The sequence below is a fragment of the Nyctereutes procyonoides genome, unplaced genomic scaffold (assembly GCF_905146905.1).
Source record: "Nyctereutes procyonoides isolate TBG_1078 unplaced genomic scaffold, NYPRO_anot_genome, whole genome shotgun sequence".
Taxonomy (NCBI): Eukaryota; Metazoa; Chordata; class Mammalia; order Carnivora; family Canidae; genus Nyctereutes; species Nyctereutes procyonoides.
In genome coordinates, this window is record NW_026575051.1 from 144,784 (window position 1) to 170,839 (window position 26,056).

At 40.2% G+C, this 26,056-nt stretch overlaps 1 protein-coding gene across 1 annotated transcript in view; it reads right to left on the minus strand.

Moving 5' to 3' along the window:
• Positions 1-17,391: 17,391 nt before the first annotated feature.
• Positions 17,392-26,056, minus strand: part of LOC129512935 (ectonucleotide pyrophosphatase/phosphodiesterase family member 3) — an 84,748-nt gene continuing 76,083 nt past the window's right edge. The window contains exons 21-25 of the mRNA XM_055330530.1: positions 25,780-25,915; positions 24,550-24,627; positions 22,567-22,699; positions 20,264-20,420; positions 17,392-17,562 (exon numbers count right to left, since the gene is read on the minus strand). Of these exons, the coding sequence (XP_055186505.1) occupies positions 17,392-17,562; positions 20,264-20,420; positions 22,567-22,699; positions 24,550-24,627; positions 25,780-25,915 (675 nt within the window). The remainder of the gene's footprint in view (positions 17,563-20,263; positions 20,421-22,566; positions 22,700-24,549; positions 24,628-25,779; positions 25,916-26,056) is intronic.

Below are 26,056 nucleotides of genomic sequence, written 5' to 3' on the forward strand. Positions count from 1 at the left end.
ATTGCTTCCCCCACCCCCCCTTTTTTTACCTTTCTTTCTTTTTCTTTCTCTTTTTCTTCTCTTTTTTTCCTTTTTTTTCTTCTTTTTCTTTTTTCTCTTTCTCTTTTCTTTCCTTCTCTCTCTTTCTCTCCTGTTCCCAATACAACTTGTTTTTGGCCACTCTGCACTGAGCAAAATGACGAGAAGGAAAACCTCACCTCAAAAGAAAGAATCAGAAACAGCCCTCTCTCCAACAGAGTTGCAAAATCTGGATTACAATTTAATGTCAGAAAGCCAATTCAGAAGCTCTATTATACAGCTACTGGTGGCTCTAGAGAAAAGCATTGAGGACTCACGAGACTTCATGACTGCAGAATTTAGATCCAATCAGGCAGAAATTAAAAATCAATTGAATGAGATGCAATCCAAACTAGAAGTCCTAACGACGAGGGTTAACGAGGTGGAAGAACGAGTGAGTGACATAGAAGACAACTTAATGGCAAAGAGGGAAACTGACGAAAAAAGAGACAAACAATTAAAAAAAAGACAGATCATGAAGACAGATTAAGAGAAATAAATGACAGCCTAAGGAAGAAAAACCTACGTTTAATTGGGGTTCCCGAGGGCGCGGAAAGGGACAGAGGGCCAGAATAAGTATTTGAACAAATCCTAGCTGAAAACTTTCCCAAACTGGGAAGGGAAACAGACATTCAGATCCAGGAAATATAGAGACCCCCCCCCAAAATCAATAAAAACCGTTCAACACCTCGACATTTAATAGTGAAGCTTGCAAATTCCAAAGAAAAAGAGAAAATCCTTAAAGCAGCAAGAGACAAGAAGTCCCTGACTTTCATGGGGAGGAATATTAGGGTAACAGCAGACCTCTCCACAGAGACGTGGCAGGCCAGAAAGGGCTGGCAGGATATATTCAGGGTCCTAAATGAGAAGAACATGCAACCAAGAATACTCTATCCAGCAAGGCTCTCATTCAAAATGGAAGGGAAGAAAAAGAGCTTCCAAGACAGGCAGGAACTAAAAGAATATGTGACCTCCAAACCAGCTCTGCAAGAAATTTAAAGGGGGACTCTTAAAATTCCCCTTTAAGAAGAAGTTCAGTGGAACAATCCACAAACAAGCACTAAATAGATATCATGATGACACTAAACTCATATCTGTCAATAGTAACTCTGAACGTGAACGTGCTCAATGACACCATCAAAAGGCGCAGGGTTTCAGACTGGATAAAAAAGCAGGACCCATCTATTTGCTGTCTACAAGACACTCATTTTAGACAGAAGGACACCTACAGCCTGAAAATAAAAGGTTGGAGAACCATTTACCATTCAAATGGTTCTCAAAAGAAAGCAGGGGTAGCCATCCTTATATCAGATAAAATAAAATTTACCCCGAAGACTGTAGTGAGAGATGAAGAGGGAAACTATCTCATACTTAAAGGATCTATCCAGCAAGAGGATTTAACAATCCTCAATATATATGCCCCGAATGTGGGAACTGCCAAATACTTAAACGAATTATTAACCAAAGTGAAGAAATACTTAGATAATAATACACTAATCCTCGGTGACTTCAATCTAGCTCTTTCTACCCTCGATAGGTCTTCTAAGCACAACAACTCCAAAGAAACGAGAGCTTTAAGTGAAACACTGGACCAGATGGATTTCACAGATATCTACAGAACGTTACATCCAAACTCAACTGAATACACATTCTTCTCAAGTGCACATGGAACTTTCTCCAGAATAGACCACATACTGGGTCACAAATCGGGTCTGAACCGATACCAAAAGATTGGGATCATCCCCTGCATATTCTCAGACCATAATGCCTTGAAATTAGAACTAAATCACAACGAGAAGTTTGGAAGGACTTCAAACACGTGGAGGTTAAGGACCATCCTGCTAAAAGATAAAAGGGTCAACCAGGAAATTAAGGAAGAATTAAAAAGATTCATGGAAACTAATGAGAATGAAGATACAACCATTCAAAATCTTTGGGATGCAGCAAAAGCAGTCCTGAGGGGGAAATACATTGCAATACAAGCATCCTTTCAAAAACTGGAAAGAACTCAAATACAAAAACTAACCTTACACATAAAGGAGCTAGAGAAAAAACGGAAATGGACCCGACGCCCAGCAGAAGAAGAGAGTTAATTAAAATTTGAGCAGAACGAAACGAAATTGATACCAGAAGAACTGTGGAACAGATCAATAGAACCAGGAGTTGGTTCTTTGAAAGAATTAATAAGATAGATAAACCATTAGCCAACCTTATTAAAAAGAAGAGAGAGAACACTCAAATTAATAAAATCATGAATGAGAAAGGAGAGATCACTACCAACACCAAGGAAATACAAACGATTTTAAAAACATATTATGAACAGCTCTACGCCAATAAATTAGGCAATCTAGAAGAAATGGACACATTCCTGGAAAGCCACAAACTACCAAAACTGGAACAGGAAGAAATAGAAAACCTGAACAGGCCAATAACCAGGGAGGACATTGAAGCAGTCATCAAAAACCTCCCAAGACAGAAGAGTCCAGGGGCAGATGGCTTCCCAGGGGAATTCTATTAAACGTTTAAAGAAGAAATCATACCTATTCTACTAAAGCTGTTTGGAAATATAGAAAGAGATGGAGTACTTCCAAATTCGTTCTAGGAGGCCAGCATCATGTTAATTCCAAAACCAGACAAAGACCCCACCAAAAAGGAGAATTACAGACCAATATCCCTGATGAACATGGATGCAAAAATTCTCAACAAGATACTAGCCAATAGGATCCAACAACACATTAAGAAAATTATTCACCATGACCAAGTAGGATTTATCCCCGGGATGCAAGGCTGGTTCAACACTCGTAAAACAATCAATGTGATTCATCATATCAGCAAGAGAAAAACCAAGAACCATATGATCCTCTCATTAGATGCAGAGAAAGCATTTGACAAAATACAGCATCCATTCCTGATCAAAACTCTTCAGAGTGTGGGGATAGAGGGAAGTTTCCTTGACATCTTAAAAGCCATCTACGAGAAGCCCACAGCAAATATCATTCTCAATGGGGAAGCACTGGGAACCTTTACCCTAAGATCAGGAACAAGACAGGGATGTCCACTCTATTCAACATAGTATTGGAAGTCCTAGCCTCAGCAATCAGACAACAAAAAGACATTAAAGGCATTCAAATTGGCAAAGAAGAAGTCAAACTCTCCCTGTTTGCCGATGACATGATACTCTACCTAGAAAACCCAAAAGCCTCCACCCCAAGATTGCTAGAACTCATACAGCAATTTGGTAGCGTGGCAGGATACAAAATCAATGCCCAGAAATCAATGGCCTTCCTATACACTAACAATGAGACTGAAGAAAGAGAAATTAAGGAGTCCATCCCATTTACAATTGCACCCAAAAGCATAAGATACCTAGGAATAAACCTAACCAAAGAGGTAAAGGATCTATACCCTAAAAACGATAGAACACTTCTGAAAGAAATTGAGGAAGACACAAAGAGATGGAAAAACATTCCATGCTCATGGATTGGCAGAATTAATATTGTGAAAATGTCAATGTTACCCAGGGCAATGTACACGTTTAATGCAATCCCTATCAAAATACCATGGACTTTCTTAAGAGAGTTGGAACAAATTATTTTAAGATTTGTGTGGTATCAGAAAAGACCCCGAATAGCCAGGGGAATTTTAAAAAAGAAAACCATAGCTGGGGGCATCACAATGCCAGATTTCGGGTTGTACTACAAAGCTGTGGTCATCAAGACAGTGTGGTACTGGCACAAAAACAGAAACATAAATCAATGGAACAGAATAGAGAATCCAGAAGTGGACCCTGAACTTTATGGTCAACTAATATTCGATAAAGGAGGAAAGACGATCCACTGGAAGAAAGACAGTCTCTTCAATAAATGGTGCTGGGAAAATTGGACATCCACATGCAGAAGAATGAAACTAGACCACTCTCTTGCACCATACACAAAGATAAACTCAAAATGGATGAAAGATCTAAATGTGAGACAAGATTCCATCAAAATCCTAGAGGAGAACACAGGCAACAGCCTTTTTGAACTTGGCCACAGTAACTTCTTGCAAGATACATCCACGAAGGCAAAAGAAACAAAAGCAAAAAAGAACTATTGGGACTTCATCAAGATAAGAAGCTTTTGGACAGCAAAGGATACAGTCCACAAATCTAAAAGACAACCTACAGAATGGGAGAAGATATTTGCAAATGACCTATCAGATAAGGGGCTAGTTTCCAAAATCTATAAAGAACTTCTTAAACTCAACACCAAAGAAACAAACAATCCAATCATGAAATGGGCAAAAGACATGAAGAGAAATCTCACAGAGGAAGACATAGACATGGCCAACATGCACATGAGAAAATGCTCCGCATCACTTGCCATCCGGGAAATACAAATCAAGACCACAATGAGATCCCACCTCACACCAGTGAGAATGGGGAAAATTAACAAGGCAGGAAACAACAAATGTTGGAGAGGATGCGGAGAAAAGGGAACCCTCTGGCACTGTTGGTGGGAATGTGAACTGGTGCAGCCACTCGGAAAACTGTGTGGAGGTTCCTCAAAGAGTTAAAAATAGACCTGCCCTACGACCCAGCAATTGCACTGTTAGGGATTTACCCCAAAGATTCAGATGCAATGAAACGCCGGGACACCTGCACCCCGATGTTTCTAGCAGCAATGTCCACAGTAGCCAAACTGTGGAAGGAGCCTCGGTGTCCATTGAAAGATGAATGGATAAAGAAGATGTGGTCTATGTATACAATGGAATATTACTCAGCCATTAGAAACGACAAATACCCACCATTTGATTCAACGTGGATGGAACTGGAGGGTATTATGCTGAGGGAAGTAAGTCAATCGGAGAAGGACAAACAGTGTATGTTCTCATTCATTTGGGGAATATGAATAATATTGAAAGGGAATATAAGGGAAGGGAGAAGAAATGTGTGGGAAATATCAGAAAGGGAGACAGAACATAAAGACTCCTAACTCTGGCTAACGAACTAGGGGTGGTGGAAGGGGAGGAGGGCGGGGGGTGGGGGTGAATGGGTGACGGGCACTGAGGGGGACACTTGACGGGATGAATACTGGGTGTTATTCTGTATGTTGGTAAATTGAACACCAATAAAAATTAATTTATTAAAAAAAAAACTAAGGTAAAAGCCACCTCGAGGTCCAAGTCCCTGCTCTGCTGTGTCGGGTATACTTGGACCCAAGCTCAAGCTTGTAAATAAAGCATTGTGTGTTTCCATCGGTGTCGGCTCCTTGGTGGTTTCTCGGATTCGGAATCTTGGGCACAACAGCATAGACTCAGATAGGATGAGACAACTTGCAGAAACTCAGATTGACTTTCTGGAGCCAATCAAGCCCCTTGGAAATTTGGCCTGATACCTTCCTTCCAGAGTTCCCCAAAGCCTGACCAGGTAAGTCCAGAGTGCCACCTCCTGGAGGATGAAATCAAGAGTCAGATGCTTAAGGGGACCAAGCCTCCCAGGTGCCCCTAAAAGGTGCTTTCAAAGGCTGAAGTTCTTCCTTCTTTCCTTGCTTTTACAGGGATGATGTCAGTGACCACATCTGTCTACCTAGAGAGGAAGAAAATATTCCAGATTGCTGAACCCTGGTTTTCCACACTGCAGACAACAGGACCCCCTCCAACGTGACCCAGGAACTCCCTAATTCTGAGCCAAGGACAGGGGGTCTTGTTGTTTTGTTTTTAAAATGTGGTTAAAAGTAGACATCACCTACAATGGAGCATTTTAGCCATTTCTAAGCCTAGAGTTCAGCAGTATTAGATACGTTCACACCTTCCTCGCCACGTTATCTTTCCATTCCATTTTTTAAATTTAATTTTAAATTTTTTAAAAATTTTATTTCTTTCCTCATGAGAGATACACAGAGAGAGAGAGAGAGGCAGAGACACAGGCAGAGGGGAAAGCAGGCTTTCCGCAGGGAACCCAATGTGGGACTCCATAACTGTTGTGCCCAAGATTGCAAATCTGAGAAACCACCAAGGAGCCGACACCAATGCAAGTACACAAGGGTTTATTTACAAGCTCAAGCTTGGTTCCAAGTATACCCGACACAGCGGAGCAGGGACTTGGACCCCGAGGTGGGTTCCAGCTTAGTTTTAGGGGTTGGTCTTGGGGACCTCTAGAAGGGGGGAAGGAATTTCTCAAGTTTTGTTTATATTCTGATATGGGGCTTTCAAGGACATTGAGGTCTGTTCTCATCCTGATATGGGACTTTCTGCCACTGGTGTTGAGCTGTTCTCATTCTAATATGGGGCTTTCTGGGTTGTTAAGCTGTTTTTTCCTGTACCTGAAGTAAGGTAAAGTGCAGCTCTTATTCACAGGGGGCCTGAAATGGCTATACTTGTGCTAACGCTGAACTTAAGGTGGAATGGCCTTAATTTTCTCGGCCTCCACAGAGCCAACACCAATGCAAGTACATGAGGGTTTATTAACAAGATCGAGCTTGGGTCCAAGTATACCCGACACAGCGGATCAGGGACTTGGACCCTGAGGTGGCTTCCAGCTGGGTTTTTATGGGCTGGTCTAGGGGTAAGGTGGGGTTTTTCAGTAAGGGTGGTGGTGTGAGAATCTCCAGTAAAGAGGTCTCACAAGCGCTTGCTTCCTTATTCTGATAAGGGTGTGCTTTGTGATTTTGCCTATAGCAGAGGTAAGGTAGAGTTCAGTACCTGGTCACAGTGGCCTGGTCACAGTGACCTGAGATGGCTGCCGAAGCTACAATGGCTGTACTTGTGCCAATGTTAAACTTGAATGGCCCTAATTTTCTCGACCTCCACAATAACAAGACCCTGGGATGACTCCCCAAGCTAAAGGTAGACGCTCAAGTCCTGAGCCACCCAGGTGCCCCATACATACTTAATTTTTTAAAAGTTCGTTCATTCATTTTTCATTATCTCTAGACCCAACGGAGGGCTCGAACTCACAACCCTGCCTGAGAATCAGAGTTCAGTGCTCTTCAGACTGAGCCCCCCCAAGTGCTCCTGCCATTTCATTTTTTCAAGAACCCTGAGATCATGGCTTCAGAGTCACCATTTGTCTGGTGAGGCCCACCCCTCCCATCCCTCCATGCGGAGGTGACATCTCTCGGGCTGGTTCATGTTTGTCCATCTTCCTTCCTCCTTTTAGTAGACAGAAGGTGGCTTGTGAAACAGCCAGTGACTATGTCGAATGAGACTGAGGATTTTCTTGGGAAATGGGTGCGAGAGGGAAGACAAATCAATGTAGAACCAGGAAACTATTGGTATTGTTTTAGAGGAAAGAGTGTGCTTGCTGGCCCCTCTACCCAAGGTGGATGAGTCAGAACTGTCCCTAGCCAGGCCTCCCTTAGTCCTTTGCCCTTATCCCTCCATGCCTGTGTTTGACCTCTGAACCCTAAGGCACCACTGTCATGTGTTTAAGTCCCCCTAAGACTGAGCAGGCCACACCATGCCATGCCCTTCATGCCCTCCCAGATCCACCCCCACTCCTGGAAGGCATTAGAGTGAGATGTCATCCTCCATATCCAGGATAGATTCCCAAAGGGTTTATCGTGGTTTCCTGGGTTAGGAAACCAGGAGGGGACTCTCTTTTGGCACCCAGACAAGGGGAGTTCTTCAGACATCCTCTTTCTCCTTCCCTTCCCCTGGTTCCCCACCCCCCCACACACACACACAATTTGGAAGCTGCTGCCTGAGGATTGGGGGAGTTGAAGAAAGCCATTCAATGGAGAGAAGTCCCAGGCTGTGACTATAACAGACAGCCTTGTGCATTTAAATGAAATGAGTGAATGAGGCCCATTGGAATTGATCATCCTGAACCTCCCTTCAGCTGCCAGCCACCCTCAACCCTACCCCCCAACCCTGAGTCCTCCAGTGGATTTGGGAATAGAAGACTGGATGTGTGTGTGCATGCGCACGTGTGTTAATATGTATGCACCCGCTAAGGGTGGTGGAGCATGCTCACTTTGGCTCAATGTTCTGTTGTTTCTGCTTTTGCCACTTGTATTGCAAGTGCATTGCATTGTATAGTGCATTGCAAGCATTGCATAGCTTTTGCAATGAGCAAAGCTAAACTCCTCCCATTGCTTAGTTCTTAAAAAACCTGATTTTCCTGTTTTCTTGGTGAATGGACTGACCCATACCCTCCCATTCCACCAGACCCCTTGTTCAAATACTTTCACTGGAAGAGTTCTTTCACCTCATCCAGAAAACAACAGCCCCCCACACTCACCCATTGCCACAGATATGCAACCCACAAAACAGAAATCCAGCTGGCCTCCTTCTGCCTCAGTCTACTGTAGAGAGTCATTGTCTTTTTTTTTAATAAATTAATTTTTTATTGGTGTTCAATTTACCAACATACAGAATAACACCCAGTGCTCATCCCATCAAGTGTCCCCCTCAGTGCCCGTCACCCATTCACCCCCACCCCCTGCCCTCCTCCCCTTCCACCACCCCTAGTTCATTTCCCAGAGTTAGGAGTCTCTATGTTCTGTCTCCCTTTCTGATATTTCCCACACATTTCTTCTCCCTTCCCTTATATTCCCTTTCAATATTATTCATATTCCCCAAATGAATGAGAACATACACTGTTTGTCCTTCTCCGATTGACTTACTTCCCTCAGCATAATACCCTCCAGTTCCATCCATGTTGAAGCAAATGGTGGGTATTTGTTGTTTCTAATGGCTGAGTAATATTCCATTGTATACATAAACCACATCTTTATCCATTCATCTTTTGATGGACACCGAGGCTCCTTCCACAGTTTGGCTACTGTGGACGTTGCTGCTATAAACATCGGGGTGCAGGTGTCCCGGCGTTTCATTGCATCTGAATCTTTGGGGTAAATCCCTAACAGTGCAATTGCTGGGTCGTAGGGCAGGTCTATTTTTAACTCTTTGAGGAACCTCCACTCGGTTTTCCAGAGTGGCTGCACCAGTTCACATTCCCACCAACAGTGTAAGAGGTTTCCCTTTTCTCCACATCCTCTCCAACATTTGTTGTTTCCTGCCTTGTTAATTTTCCTCATTCTCACTGATGTGAGGTGGTATCTCATTGTGGTTTTGATTTGTATTTCCCTGATGGCAAGTGATGCGGAGCATTTTCTCATGTGCATGTTGGCCATGTCTATGTCTTCCTCTGTGAGATTTCTCTTCATGTCTTTTGCCCATTTCATGATTGGATTGTTTGTTTCTTTGGTGTTGAGTTTAAGAAGTTCTTTATAGATTTTGGAAACTAGCCCCTTATCTGATAGGTCATTTGCAAATATCTTCTCCCATTCTGTAGGTTGTCTTTTAGTTTTGTTGACTGTATCCTTTGCTGTGCAAAAACTTCTTATCTTGATGAAGTCCCAATAGTTCACTTTTGCTTTTGTTTCTTTTGCCTTCGTGGATGTATCTTGCAAGAAGTTACTGTGGCCAAGTTCAAAAAGGCTGTTGCCTGTGTTCTCCTCTAGGATTTTGATGGAATCTTGTCTCACATTTAGATCTTTCATCCATTTTGAGTTTATCTTTGTGTATGGTGAAAGAGAGTGGTCACAATGCCAGATTTCAGGTTGTACTACAAAGCTGTGGTCATCAAGACAGTGTGGTACTGGCACAAAAACAGACACATAGATCAATGGAACAGAATAGAGAACCCAGAAGTGGACCCTGAACTTTATGGTCAACTAATATCCGATAAAGGAGGAAAGACTATCCATTGGAAGAAAGACAGTCTCTTCAATAAATGGTGCTGGGAAAATTGGACATCCACATGGAGAGTCATTGTCTTAAACATGCCTTAGGCTCAATGATTTGATGCTGTCTCCTTTTCTCTGGCACAGTTCCATCCCCCATTGGGCCCATATGATAATTGCATGACCACACTGCTCACGGGACCTAGAGACAATATGCTAAAGTGACCTACACACCAAGGTGCCCATAAACATGGTCCCCGGAAATCTTTGACATTCACATTCCTTTGCTGAAATCATTGCTCTGGAAACTCCAGCATCTATAGCCGATCTTGTCCATGTTCTTCTCACCTACACTTGCTCTCTGTTCGCCTGTTATTTTGCCCAATTGTTCACAGAGAAATTAGATCCCGTCCTGCAAGAGCTGAATTTGAATCCTCTGCTCACCCCCCAGACAGAAAAGAATATGCACAGGTCTGCACCCATCTTATGCTTCTCCACTGTAGCAGAAGAAAATGTGCCCGCCCACCCTCCCCCTGCCAAAAGTCAAATCTGAGATAAAATTTGGATATAAAGGAATCTGAAATACATTTTTGAAATATGGACTTATTTATTTATATATTTATTTATTTATCAAAGATTTTGTTTATTTATTCATGGGAGACACACACAGAGAGAGAGACAGAGACAGAGACACAGACAGAGGGAGAAGCAGACTCCATGCAGGGAGCTTGATGTGGGACTCGATCCCAGGACCCCGGGATCACACCGTGGGCTGAAGGGAGGCACTAAACCACTGAGCCACCCCGGTGTCTCAAACTATAGACACTTTTAAGAAGTAGCGGCAACAGAAAAGAAACGCACGCAACCCCCACCCCCAACAGGTGGAAGGAGGGTGTGCTGACTCCCCTCCCTTTCATCCTGAGAAGCACACCCCCTCCCATGCCTCTGGAAGGTGTCTTGGAGGAGGTGCCAGGAGGGGATGAATGACATTCTTGTCTTCAAGGACAGGACGTTGAGTATGAGCATGAGAATTCTGGACAGACAGTTCTTGTTATTAAAAAAGAAAAGAAAAGAAAATCCTTATGTTCTTTTAGCCTCCCCACATAGTTGAGTTCCTCTTCCAATCTCTCCTCCTCATTCAATCCAATAGAAAAGCATGTAGGGTTTGCCACTCCTCGGGCCTTCGTTTGCTCAGGAGGGCTGTGCCACATGAAGTTTGTTGGGGACAAACTCATCCATCCCTTTTCCTTGTTCATCGGTCTGACGTCAAGGTCGTCCTCTGGGTTGGGCCCCAGGCGCTGATGGAGGGAGGTCAGGGTGGTGCCCCAGAGATGCCATCCTTTCCAGAGTCTTTGGTTTGGACCTCCTTCATGGCTTTGCTCGCTCCCTTCAGGGTGCTGACCCACCGGCTGAGAGCCGCCATCTCCAGGAAGGTCCTGGAGAGGGGCGATGTCTTTGCGAGGGGCACACACTCTTACAAAAGGACCCAGCAATTCCACTCCTGGGAATCAGTCCCAGGGGACCCAGAGGAGGCGATAGTGGAGTGGCATCGCTGGTCTGATTCTTCTGCCTATCTAGCTTGTTGAGGTCATGTGTACACCCATCTGACGCAGTTCTGGCACTCGGGACACACGCCAATCCTGTGAAGAGGCACAGGCTCCTCTGACCGAACCACAGCCAGGTGCCCTGAAATACGTGTCCTTGAAAAACCAACATGAGGTCTTCACCTGTGACCTCTCTCCTGCTGAGCGGCCTTCTGCTCAGATGCCGTCAGAGTGGAGAAAATACCCATAATGCACATAGTTTAGCCAACTGAGGAAGGTTTCCCTTGAAAGAAAATACTTCAAGGGGATCCCTGGGTGGCTCAGCGGTTTAGTGCCTGCCTTCAGCCCAGGGCTTGGTCCTGGAATCCAGGGATCGAGTCCTGCGTGGGGCTCCCTGCATGGAGCCTGCTTCTCCCTCTGCCTCTCTCTCTCTCTGTGTGTCTCTCATGAATGAATAAATAAAATCTTTAAAAAAGAAAAAAGAAAACACTTCAAGTGTCTGACGTTCAGTCAATGCTTGGAACTAATAAGTGATTTTAGTAAAGTTGCAAGATACGATATTAATTTTCAAAAGTCAATCACTTTTCTTTATGCCTGCAATGAATAAGTGGGATTTGTATCACTTACATTAGCAACCCCCAAAATGACATACTTAAATATAAATCTAACAAAATATTTACAAGATCTAAATGAGGAAAACTAAAGTGGTGAACAAAACAAAGAACTAAATAAATGGAGAGATACTCCATGTTCATGAAGAGGAGGTTTCAATATTGTTAGGGTGTTAGTCTTGATCTATAGATTCAAAGCAATCTCAATCAAAATCCCAGCAAATCTTTTATGGATATTAACAAACTTATTCTAAGTTTATAGAGAGACAGAAGATCCAGAACAGCCAATATGATACTGAAAGAAAAGAACAGAGTTGGAGGATTGTTGCTACCCGACTTCAAGATTTATTAGAAAGCTAGGGTAATAAAAAGAGTGGTACTGCTGCAAGAACACACAAATAGATTAATGGAACATAATAGAGAGCCCAGAAATAAACTCACAGATATATAGTCAACTGATCTTTGACAAAGGAGCAAAGGCAATACACTGGAACAAAGATAGTTTTTTTCCACTTTTACAGTCCTGGAACAAGTGTACACTCACATGCAGAAAAATGAATCTAGATACAGACCTTACACGCTTTATAAAAAATTAACTCAAAAAAATTAACTCAAAATGGATCATATACCTAAATGTAAAATGAAAAACTATAGTACTTTTAAAAGATAACATAGGAGAAAATCTAGACGGTATTGAATTTGGTGATGACTTTTTAGATACAGTATGAAAGTCCCAATCCACAAAAAAAAAAATAGCTAGACTTCAGTAAAATTAAAAAATTTTGCTCTGCAAAAGACAATATCAAAAGAATTAGAAAACAAGCCACAGACTAGGAGAAAATAATTTTTTAAAAAAAATCTTATTTAAAAATAGATTTAATACCTTAACAGACGCCTCACCAAAGACTATAGCAAATAAGCATATGAAGGTTCTCCACATCATATATAATCAGAGAAATGCAAATTAAAGCAACGAGATACCACTACACACCTATTGGAATGGCCAAAATCCAGAACTCTGACAATATCAAAAGCTAGCAAGGATGTGGAATGACAGGAACTTTGTTGTTTTTTTTTTTTTTTAATTTTTTTGTTTTTTTGTCATAGGAATGCAAAATAGTAGAACCACTTTGGAAGACAGTTTGGCAGTTTCTTACAAAACTAAATGGGGGCACCTGGGTGGCTCAGTTGGTTAAGCATTTGCCTTTGGCTCAGGTCATGTTCTCAGGGTCCTGGGATTGAGCTTCCAGGTAGGCTCCCCATTCAGTTGGGAGTCTGCTTCTCCTTCTCACTCTGCTCCCTCCCTTTGTGCTCTGTCTCCAGTAAAAAAACAAGATCTTAAAGAACTCAATATGCTCTTACCATATGATCCAACAATTATGATTTTTGGTATTTACCCAAAGGAACTTAAAATTCATGCTCACACAAAAATCTATATATGAATGTTTATAGCAGCTTTATTCATAATTGCCCAAGCTTAGAAGCAACCAAGGTATATCTTTCAATAGGTGAATGAATGAATGTATGAGTATATCCAGACAATGGACTCACTTTTTTTGTACATGTAGTTATAAATATGAGTAGAGATACAAATAGAGAGATCCTAGACAAAAATATGTAGATACAGATTGCACTTTTGTTGACAAAGGGGTAAGGAGGTGCTCTAAAAATGATGAAGATATGTCAAAGAACACAAGAGTTCCCTTAATGGAGCTCTCACAGGCCAAATCTGGGGCAATTTGAGTACTAAAATAGGTAACAATTAGGGATGCCTGCCTGGGTGGCATTTTTTTTCTCATTAAACTTTTGTTTTAATGGGTCTCAAAATTCTGTGACAGATTTTTGGTCAATTTGTTTCCATTAAAAAGTACTGATTTTAAAAACTAATAACTTAAAAAAATAAAAACTAATAACTTAAAACTGCCACACACAAACACACACACACACACACACACACACAAAACAAATGGTCCACAAAACATTCTCCTTTCCTGCTGAAGGTTTTACGATGCATTGTTATCATTAACCAGTCTTTTACTATTAAACTTAAATGGCCAATTGACACAAACAGTTCTGAGACCATTCTTCCACCACTGATTAAGACTGGGGTGGCAGGTATTGGGGATAATATTCATTTAGCCTTCTGAGCTTTCTGGGCAGACTTGGTGACTTTGCCAGCTCCAGCTGCCTTCTTGTCCACTGCTTTGATGACACCCACAGCAACCGTCTGTCTCATGTCACGAACAGCAAAACAGCCCAGAGGAGGATAGTCAGAGAAGCTCTCAACAGACATAGGTTTGCCAGGAACCATATCAACAATGGCAGCATCCCCAGATTTCAAGAACTTGGGACCATCTTCCAGCTTCTTTCCAGAACGACGATCTATCTTTTCCTTCAGCTCAGCAAACTTGCAAGCAATGTGAGCTGTGTGACAATCCAGCACAGGTGCATATCCAACTGTTGAGTTGAGCATCTGCCTTCAGTTCAGGGCATGATTCTGGAGTCCTGGGATTGAGTCCTACATTGGGCTCCCTGTGAGGAGCCTGTTTCTCCCTCTGCCTAGATCTCTGACTTTCTCTCTCTGTGTCTCTCATGAATAAATAAATAAATCTTTAAAAAAACAAAAAGTAATGATTATAGTGTATTTTACTTCATGGGAATAAAAAGAATCTATGAGTCTGTACAAATAATAAACAAATAATGGCCAAATGAACACATAAGAAAGGAACACTTCTCCTTACAGTAGAATGCTAATAAATGTAGAAGGAGTAGTGGCAGTTTAAGAAAGAACCCTTTTGCAACTATCATAGCAAAAATTTAATCAGAAAGAATTATTAAGTATTAAATAATTATTAAAGACAGTGGGTGATTTAATGAACCAGGAAGTTTATAGGGTCTCAGGTATCCCCAACAAATAACTTATAAATTATAGAGGGGAAAATACTATCTTTACAAAAGGGAAGCCAGGTGAACACCAACTTAACCAACTGATCAAATGTGGCATCAGTAACTGGCATAATTGAACATCTTGTGCTTCTCGATACAAAGCATTGGGAACACACCATCACTGATGTAGTGTTCCTGCCAAAGATGCAAAACATTGATCCAATTGTGAGGCAATGTCAGAAAACCCAATATGAGGGACAGCCTACATGATAAATGACCTAGACTCATCAAAATTGTCAACATTATTTGGTAAAGCCTGATTTTACATTAGAAGAGACCAAAGCGGAAAGAAAACAAAGCATTGAACAATTCTGTTTTGGATCCCAGAAAATAATATAAAGGACATTACTGAAAATATGAGAAAATTTGGATTAGACCTATAAATTAAATAATGCGATTCTACAAACATTAAACCTCCCAACTACAGCTTGATCTTAGGAAATACAAATTGAAGTTTTAGGGATAAATAAGTGTGATAACTAGCATGTACTCTCATAAACTATGGGGGGGGAGAGACTATATGTATAGTGTAGTATATGTATATATACATATATATAGTGAGGATATTAACAATTGGTAAAGCTGGGTGAAGGTTATACAAGAGTTCTTTATATCATTCTTGTAAATTTTCTGTATCTTGGAAATTCTAAAAAATGTTTTCCAAATGCAACTAGCTTTATTGTCTACATTTTCAGATTTAAAAAAAAATAAAACAAGCTCATTGTAAAAACTTGACTACATACTTAAAGTTGTAAAGTAGCAATTTCAAAGCTCCTGTGGTTCCATGATCTGTCAAATAATTGATATCCTTCCTTCAAAATGATTTCACACATATGCACTTCTTTTTAATAGGATAATGGTTATTCAAAAGGTATATCACAAATCTCTATGCAAAAACCTTCAATTTTTCTGACTGAAATTTGTATTTGTGTTGAGTACTCATTTGATCTAATAATAGAAAATGATCCAGTCACTTTCAGAGAAATTCAGAAACAATAAGGACATTCAGAGTTAAATTCAGTTCAGGATTGCAACCATCCTGCTGCATTCATCTCCTGACGGTGCAGTCTAAATTCAGGTGATCTTAATTTCCTGGCGGTGATGAGGCAGAGGAACATGAACTGGAGGAATTCTATGTATATTCAGGGTTTTAATGTTTCTGATTTAATGTTCCAGGTAATTAGAAATAGTTTAATTTGTGTCTTACAGTTTTCACTGCACAATTTTTTAAACTAAATCCTATAAGTGGAAAAAATATGTTAAAAACAAAACAAAACAAAAAGTGAGTGGCACTTAAACTAAACAAAGCCTCTGTCCCCTGGATGAACAATCATCTGGATTGCTAGTCTAGCAATCCAAAAATCTGATCAATGGTATTTCCTCTCAAAAAGTATCGGATCTCCTTGATTTATTAAAGATATACAGAGTGATTTTTTAAAATTTTAGATAATACCAAAAGGTCACAAAATAAAAAATTTATCGCCCTCTCTTTTTCTTTACCATTAATTCCTACCTCTCCCCTACCCAGCTTTATTATAAAATCAGGGATTGACAAATGATAGCCCATCTGTGGTTTGTTTGCTTATGTCTTTAAATATAAAGTTTATTGGAACCAAATCTAGCCCTCTGCTTCTTTTTTGTAAATAAAGTTTTATTTAAACCCAGCCACTCCAATTTCTTTTATGTATTATCTATGACTTCTTCCTTGATTTAATGGCAGAGTTGACTCTAGGGGACTGTATGGCCTAAGACATTTTATCATCTGCCACCCCTTTTTTTACTTTGTTCATTTATGAGAGAAAGAGAGATCATGAAGGAGGGGGAAGCAATGAGAGAGGGAGAGGCAGACACCCCACTGAATGGGGAACCTGGACACAGGGCTCCATCCTAGGACCCTGAGATCATGACCTGAGCCAAAGTCAGATGCTTAACTGACTGAGCCACCCAGATGCTCCCTTAAAGAAAAAGAGCTGACCCCCAAGACATGACAGCATGCTATTTTACCTAGTTCTTTTAACAGTAGACATACATTCAATATAGAGGTCTACTTCTTTCTTCATAGTATTGGAATAGCATTATTCCATTCCATTGTTTAAACAAATTCCATAATTTGTTCAACCAGTCTTTGAGGTTGTTTTCTGGTCTTTCCTACTGTAAAAGATCTGTTGACAGTTCTTACAAGTAAAATTATTGAATGAGGTAATGTGTTTCTTTTAATAAATATTGTCTAATCATCAAATCTAACATCTTATACAACCTTCACCAAAGTGATACTTCTCTTGCTCTCCCTTCTGTTTAGATCATGCTGGACAGAGAAATATAGCCAAAGATTATAAATGAGATAAGAAATCTAATAAGGTAGGTATAACACAGCACAATCTCTGCAAAACAAAAAAAAGTGACTTCAAAATAAAGTTCACATTTGCACAGATGAAAAAGTGAAAAGAAAGAAATCACACCACGTGGCTTTTTTAAGGAGTTAAGGAAAAATAGAAAGTTTTATTTTGTGATTATTTAACAGGAAAAAATCATTTATATTCTCCCAGAATTCATTTATATATTAGGTTAAATTATAGTTTCAAATGTGGGTAAATATGTCTTTAGTTGCAAAATTTCAGAGACAGGCTGTGCTTTTTCCTGGTAAAAGTCCAGCCCAGTAAGAAGTTCCACATCACGGACCCGAGCAACATGGGCTTGCCATCTTTCTTCAATCCAAACAGCTTCTGGTTTACCCTCCTATAAAAGAGAAACAAAAGACTGTTTTTCATAGGGCATTATTTTTCATTCACAGAAAAATATTTTATCATTTAAAAAGTTTCCTTTTGCCTGGGATTTTTTTTAATTTATTTTTTATTGGTGTTCAATTTGCCAACATATAAAATAACACCCAGTGCTCATCCCGTCAAGTGCCCACCTCAGTGCCCATCACCTAGTCACCCCCACCCCCGCCCACCTCCCCTTGCACCCCTAGTTCGTTTCCCAGAAAAAGGTGTCTCTCATGTTCTGTCTCCTTCTCTGATATTTCCCACTCATATTTTTATCCTTTCCCCTTTATTCCCTTTCACTAATTTTTATATTCCCCAAATGAATGAGACCATATAATGTTTGTCCTTCTCTGGTTGACTTATTTCACTCAGCATAATATCCTCCAGTTCCATCCACGCTGAAGCAAATGGTGGGTATTTGTGTTTCTAATGGCTGAGGAATATTCCATTGTATACATAGACCAAATCTTCTTTATCCATTCATCATTCAATGGACACCGAGGCTCCTGCCACTGTATGGCTATTGTGGACATTGCTGCTAGAAACATCAGGGTGCAGGTGTCCCGGCATTTCACTGCATCTGTATCTTTGGGGTAAATCCCCAGCAGTCCAATTGCTGGGCCGTAGGGCAGGTCTATTTGGAACTCCACACAGTTTTCCAGAGTGGCTGCACCATTTCATGTTCCCACCAACAGTGCAAGAGGGTTCCCCTTTCTCCACATCCTCTCCAATATTTGTGGTTTCCTGCCTTTTAATTTTCCCCATTCTCACACTTGTGAGGTGGTATCTCATTGTGATTTTGATTTGTATTTCCCTCATGGCCAGGGATGCAGACCATATTCTCATGCGCATGTTAGTCATGTGTATGTCTTCCTCTGTGAGATTTCTGTTCATGTCTTTTGCCAATTTCATGATTGGATTATTTGTTTCTTTGCTGTTGAGTTTAATAAGTTCCTTATAGATCTTGGAAACTAGCCCTTTATCTGATACATCATTGCAAATATCTTCTCCAATTTTTTAGGTTGCCTTAGTTTTGTTGACTGTTTCATTGGCTGTGCAAAAGCTTCTTATCTTGATGAAGTCCAAATAATTCATTTTTGCTTTTGTTTCTCTTGCCTTCATTGATGTTATCTTGCTAGAAGTTACTGTGGCTGAGATCAAAAAGGGTGTTGCCTGTGTTCTCCTCTAGGATTTTGATGGAATCTTGTCTCACATTTAGCTCTTTCATCCATTTTTTTATAAATTAATTTTTATTGGTGTTCAATTTACCAACATACAGAATAACACCCAGTGCTCATCCCGTCAAGTGTCCCCCTCAGTGCCCGTCACCCATTTACCCCCACCCCCCACCCTCCTCCCCTTCCACCACCCCTAGTTCGCTTCCCAGAGTTAGGAGTCTCTATGTTCTGTCTCCCTTTCTGATATTTCCCACACATTTCTTCTCCCTTCCCTTATATTCCCTTTCACTATTATTCATATTCCCCAAATGAATGAGAACATACACTGTTTGTCCTTCTCAGATTGACTTACTTCACTCAGCATAATACCCTCCAGTTTCATCCACGTTGAAGCAAATGGTGAGTATTTGTCATTTCTAATGGCTGAGTAATATTCCATTGTATACATAAACCACATCTTCTTTATCCATTCATCTTTCGATGGACACCGAGGCTCCTTCCACAGTTTGGCTATTGTGGATTTTGAGTTTATCTTTGTGTATGGTGCAAGAGAGTGGTCTAGTTTCATTCTTCTGCATGTGGATGTCCAATTTTCCCAGCACCATTTATTGAAGAGACTGTCTTTTTTCCAGGGGATAGTCTTTCCTCATTTGTCAAACATTAGTTGACCATAGAGTTGAGGACAACTTCTGGATTCTCTATTCTGTTCCATTGATCTATGTGTCTGTTTTTGTGCCAGTACCACACTGTCTTGATGACCACAGCTTTGTAGTACAACCTGAAATCTGGCATTGTGATGCCCCCAGCTATGGTTTTCTTTTTTAAAATTCCCCTGGCTATTTGGGGTCTTTTCTGATTCCACACAAATCTTAAGATAACTTGTTCCAACTCTCTGAAGAAAAGTGTTACTTTAACTCATTGTCTATGTGTCCATAATTAATCTCAGACCTCATGTTCCAAGTTGATGGAGTTTTTGTATTTACATATTCATTCAGTAAACTTTGAGTGCCAACTTTGGCACAGAACTCTCAATTTTCTGTATTAAGAATAAAAATATTAATACAATATCACCTCTTCCCTTATGAATATGAATAAAGTATATATAAATTCAATACATAAAATATGCATATATAAACACTTGTTCATTAGGGATATACATATTTAAATTGACATCAATTACATAAAGATAGTAATAGTCTAAGGAAAAGTTTAAGAATGAGGTAATTTGGGCAGCCTGGGTGGCTCAGCGGATTAGTGCCACCTTCAGCCCAGGGCCTGATCCTGGAGACCTGGGATCGAGTCCCACATCAGGCTCCCGGGGTGGAGCCAGCTTCTGCCTCTGTCTGTGTCTCTGCCTCTCTCAATCTTTAGTACAACTCTACCCACAAAACAACTAAAAAATATGTTGCAGTCAAAGCCACTTTGATGAAAGCCTGGAGGAGCTGAGACTACTCATTTTCTCAGTTCCTGAGGACTCTCCAGGAGCAGACTCACCGGACAGCTCTCAACATTGGTAGGTCGGTGAGGGATAATAAAAGGTAGGACATCCAACCACCCAGGGCAGGCATTGGGGGTGTGGCTCCGGTTTTTGCAACTTGTCAGCATCACAAAGTAGTGCGTTGGGATGGGAACACTAGTGTTCGTTAGGTATCTACAAACACAATGGAAAAGATCTGATGTTATTATACTTTTGCTTCTAAAACTAATAAATGTTGTCACACATTTTTAAAGAAATGCTATAGTAAAAATATAGTCAAGAAAGTAAATGAAATAGAAAGTACAAAATCTTATCACATGATTTTAGACTTCCATAAGCCAGAACAGAACTTTATAGAAGTCCAAACTTGGTCATTATAATATTAGGGTAAAATATGATAATACCAAGGAAAGCAGACCATGATATTACGCCTCCTGTGTTTCCTAGTTTTGTTGACTCTATACTTCATAGTGACATTTTACAGTAGAGCAAGGACTGGAAACAAAGAAGCCCAAATTCCAACTGGAGCACTTCTGCAAGATGTTTGGGTGAGTGCTAATCCTCTCACATTCTAAGACTTTGTAAGTTTCCTCAAGTTTAACATGGAGGTGATCCTGTACTACCAACTTCACAGTGGACACATGGGGATAGATCATACAACCGATATGACAGTCCTTCAGTTTTAGATTGAACATGAAAGTGCTTTTAAAAGTTTTAAGTGCCAGGGATCCCTGGGTGACGCAGCGGTTTGGCGCCTGCCTTTGGCCCAGGGTGCGATTCTGGAGACCCCGGATCGAATCCCACGTCGGGCTCCCGGTGCATGGAGCCTGCTTCTCCCTCTGCCTGTGTCTCTGCCTCTCTTTCTCTCTCTCGGTGACTATCATAAAATAAATAAAAATTTAAAAAATAATAAAAAAATAAAAGTTTTAAGTGCCAATTACGAGCCCACTATAAGAAATATGACTGCTGGGGATCCCTGGGTGGCTCAGTGGTTTAGCCCCTGCCTTTGGGCCGGGATTGAGTCCCACGTCGGGCTCCCTGCATGGAGCCTGCTTCTCCCTCCTCCTGTGTCTCTGCCTTTCTCTCTCTATGTCTATCATAAATGAATAAATAAATCTTAAAAAAAAGAAAAAGAAATATGACTGCTATAAGTAGTGATATTATAGTGATTTTAGGATTTCTACATGAACTCAGAAGGTTTGTATTCTGGCTTTCCCACTTATTAGCTGTAGAACATAAATAAGATACTTAACCTCTCTATATCTCAGTTTCTCCATCTCTAAATAGGGGGACTAACAGAATCTAACATAGGAATGTTTCGTGGACTAAATGACATGTATGTGTTTAAAAAGATACTTACGTAGTAAAGGCTATCAAAGTGTTTGCTAGAATTATTAAATGGTGAAATGAAGGATTAATAAGCATTAAAATAAGGACAAGACAAATGAAATACATAAAGGCCATACACTGAGTTGTCATAAATGTTCCTCTATCAAAAGCTATAGGTAGAGGGACGCCTGGGTGGCTCAGTGGTTGGGTATCTGGCTTTGGCTCAGGGCATGATACCAGGGTCCTGGGATTGAGTCCCACATCAGGCTCCCCCCAGGGAGCCTGCTTCTCCCTCTACCTATATCTCTGCCTCTCTCTTGTCTCTCATGAGTAAATAAAAATCATTTTTAAAAAAAAGGTATAGGTAGAAACCATTGCATTACACAATCTAGGCTCAGACAGCATAATTGTTTAGTTTGGTCCTTCATACACTTTGATGATAAAAGAAATAATGGATAAAACTTCTAAACCTCTCTATTCCTGTGTGCTGCATTCAAAGGTAATTCTTAGCAATGTATTATGACCAGGTTTGGTACAAAGACACACAAGTTAACACAACTGGTTTTCTAGGGGAAACCTCTACCCTCTCCTGGGAGATAGTTTATGAATCATCCACTATGGACAATATTATGAATCATCACTACTTGTTTTTTTTAATTAATTTATGTACTGGCTCTATATTAATTGATAGTACAGTGAGTCTTTCTTATCTCTTTAACCTTTACAAAATCACATTTTCCCTGTGCCCATTTATTTAGAAATTTCCTAAATAAAAATTTTACTAATTTTTCTTTGCACATTAGTCTAGATATTTGCCATATAAATATTTTGCAATATTTATAGACCAGTTGAAGATAGTCAATAATAACATCCCTATGTAAATATATTGTGTAATATTTAGAAGACTAAGCTTTTATTTAGAATACTGAGGTTTCCCCTCATGATACCCTATTGCTAAATCAAAAAATCCATTTGTTTGCAAATTACTTACCCTGTGATTTCATTTGGAGCATCAAAATGACCATCATAATTATAATCAAATACTGGTCCACTAACCACATTTACTCCATTTCTTTCCATGGAGAGTTTTACAAGAAGAAAACTGTGGAAGTAATCCCACATTTCTAAAAATAATAGAGTAAGATGTTAAAAATATCTACCTTTTCAGATCCAGGAAATAGAGAGATCCCCCCCTAAAATCAATAAAAACCGTTCAACACCTCGACATCTAATAGTTAAGCTTGCAAATTCCAAAGATAAAGAGAAGATCCTTAAAGCAGCAAGAGACAAAAAGTCCCTGACTTTTATGAGGAGGAACATTAGGGTAACAGCAGACCTCTCCACAGAGACCTGGCAGGCCAGAAAGGGCTGGCAGGATATATTCAGGGTCCTAAATGAGAAGAACATGCAGCCAAGAATACCCTATCCAGCAAGGCTCTCATTCAAAACGGAAGGAGAGATAAAGAGCTTCCAAGACAGGCAGGAACTGAAAGAATATGTGACCTCCAAACCAGCTCTGCAAGAAATTTTAAGGGGGACTCTTAAAATTCCCCTGTAAGAAGAAGTTCAGTGGAACAATCCACAAAAACAAGGACTGAATAGATATCATGATGACACTAAACTCATATCTGTCAATAGTAACTCTGAACGTGAAAGGGCTTAATGACCCCATCAAAAGGCGCAGGGTTTCAGACTGGATAAAAAAGCAGGACCCATCTATTTGCTGTCTACAAGACACTCATTTTAGACAGAAGAACACCTACAGCCTGAAAATAAAAGGTTGGAGAACCATTTACCATTCAAAGGTCCTAAAAAATATCTACCTTTGTTGAACATGGAAATATTTTCTATAATTGGGAGGTACATTTAAATAGCATCAAATTGTATTTTAATAATTGTCAGTGGTGATTAGGTAATTCTGCAAAACAGTCCATGTAACAAAAATAATAGTCACCTTGATGGGGGTGCCTGGGTAGCTCAGTTGGTTGTGTGTCTGCCTTCAGCTCAGGTCATGATCTCAGGGTCCTGGGATCAAGCCCTGCTTTGGGCTCCCTACTCAGCAAGGAATCTGCTCCTCCCTCAGCCCCTCCACTCCTTGTATTTTTTTTTCTCTCTCTCTAATAAGTAAATAAACAAAATCTTAAAAAAAAGTCACATTGATGACACTTCCTGTTGCTGATGTAGTTGCAGTCTTGAAATTAAGTAAAATATTTCCTTTTTTTAAAGAATTTTTTTTAATTTATTTATTTATGATAGTCACAGAGAGAGAGAGAGAGGCAGAGACAGAGGCAGAGGGAGAAGCAGGCTCCATGCACCGGGAGCCCGACGTGGGATTCGATCCCGGATCTCCAGGATCGCGCCCTGGGCCAAAGGCAGGCGCGAAACCGCTGTGCCACCCAGGGATCCCGTAAAATATTTCCTTTTAAAAAATTATTTATTTATTCATGAGAGAGAGATAGGCAGAGACATAGAGAGAGGAAGAAGCAGGAGCCTGATGCAAGACTCAATCCCAGGACCCTGGGATCACACCCTGAACCAAAGGCAGATGCTCATCCACTGAGCTACCCAGTTATCCCAAGTAAAATATGTTTCCAAATTCTTTCCTAGTGCTGAGGAAAGTGATATTAAATAGTGGTCAGAATATACACACTACTTTATTAATTACGATTCTAGGGACAAACACATTTCACATACTTATGGTAAGTGTCAGTAAAATTTTGTTTTGTGACTAGCCATTTACAGCTAAATTAGATTAAAAACAAATTATTGAAGTTCTAGTCACAAGGCATCCAAAATTGAAGTAAGTTGAAAGAAAGAAAACTATGTCAGAGATCCTTCCTATTTCTATATTAAAGCATTAGAACAAATGACTCAATATCAGGGACAAATTGCAAACATCAAAAAGATGTGTTTAGTTTATAAGCTCATAAAGCCATTAGATGTTTTTAAATTAATAATCTAAATGTATACTTACTTTTAAATGCTTTATACATAGGGACCAAATTACTTGTGATTAAAGCATCATATTGACTATCAGAAGTCCTGTTGTTTGCTGTAAAACAAATGGATTTGATTAACTCTAGCTGGAAGAGAAAATATAACAAAATACGTAATTAGAAAAATACTATTACATGCCAATGAAAATTTATTAGCAGTTGAAATATAGGAATACTAAGTACTCTCCAGTAAAGGTTATAAATAAGGCCAGCAGTTTCATACATTTGATACCTATAGGTTGAATGGTGACCTTCAGAAAGATATGTCCAAGTCCTAATCCCCTGTACCCGTGAATGTGATACATAGGAAAATTGGGTCCTTACACATAGAGTTATGGGTCTCGAGATGAGATTTATCTTGGATTGATTGGATTTATCCAGAATCCTGGGAACACGCCCTGAGCCGAAGATAGACACTCAACCACTGAGCCACCCAGGTGTCCCATCTGTACGTATTTTAATAAGATATATCAGTTTATTTATCCAAAGTCTGTGTTAGGTATTTAAATTGATATACTACTTACTTTCACCAAGCTTTTTTTCCCCCCACTCTAAAAATCCCTAAGTTATAAGAGTAAATCCATTCCCAGAACCTGAAATTGCTGAAAATTTTATTGAGTGAGTTAATAAAAATGGCATTTCCTTCTGAATAAGGAAGAGATTTGAGTTCAGAAAAAATGACACTGGCTTTTGCATGTTCCCAAGAGAGATGTTTTCTAAAAATAAGAAATAAATAAATGTGAAGTTCATTCAGCTGCTTAATCTACGGTATGAAATTGATGGACATGTGCATGATCCATGTGTCACAGGCCCGAATTCCAGCCTGATTTCTTGCTACAGGCACAGCTGCATGCTCCATGCAGAATTTACCTTGGGTAGCAGACAGGAAAAAATGGTTTTTTTAGATGCCTTGTGTCCCTTTCCAAAGAATCTTCATTCAGTTTTAAAATTACACCTAAACCTGCCAAATTCTCTGAACATCTCAGCCAGATTAGAGCTGATGTGTGGTTCCCACTGCAAAATTTATTAGTCTTTCTTATAGCTGTTGCTTGGCTATAGGTCACCCTACAACCACTGGAAGCCTCCTGGGCAGTTAGTTTTGCCCAAGCAGGTAGTTTTGGTGGAGGGAGAACATGTTTAAGGCACACGCCCACATCCAGCTGATGAGGGCTTTCTAAAGTGCTGCCCTAAAAAACAGTCATACTAACCAGGAGGATAGAGGAAGCCATGGGTGATATTCTTGTCTGCTAAATAAAAGGAACACTTTTGGCTTTCAGAAGGAGCAACTCTGACATCAGCCCGCAGACAGTCTGGGACAGTGGGAGGAAGAGGCGATGAGTCTCCCTGTTGAAAGAGAGAAAAAGAAAAAACAAAGTTACGCCCACAGTTGTGGCTAACCCACACCTTATATGGTTTGTAACTTCCCTAGAATGTTTTTCATTTAACCTTTTCCTATCCTTTTTTCTTAGTGAATCAGGTGTACAC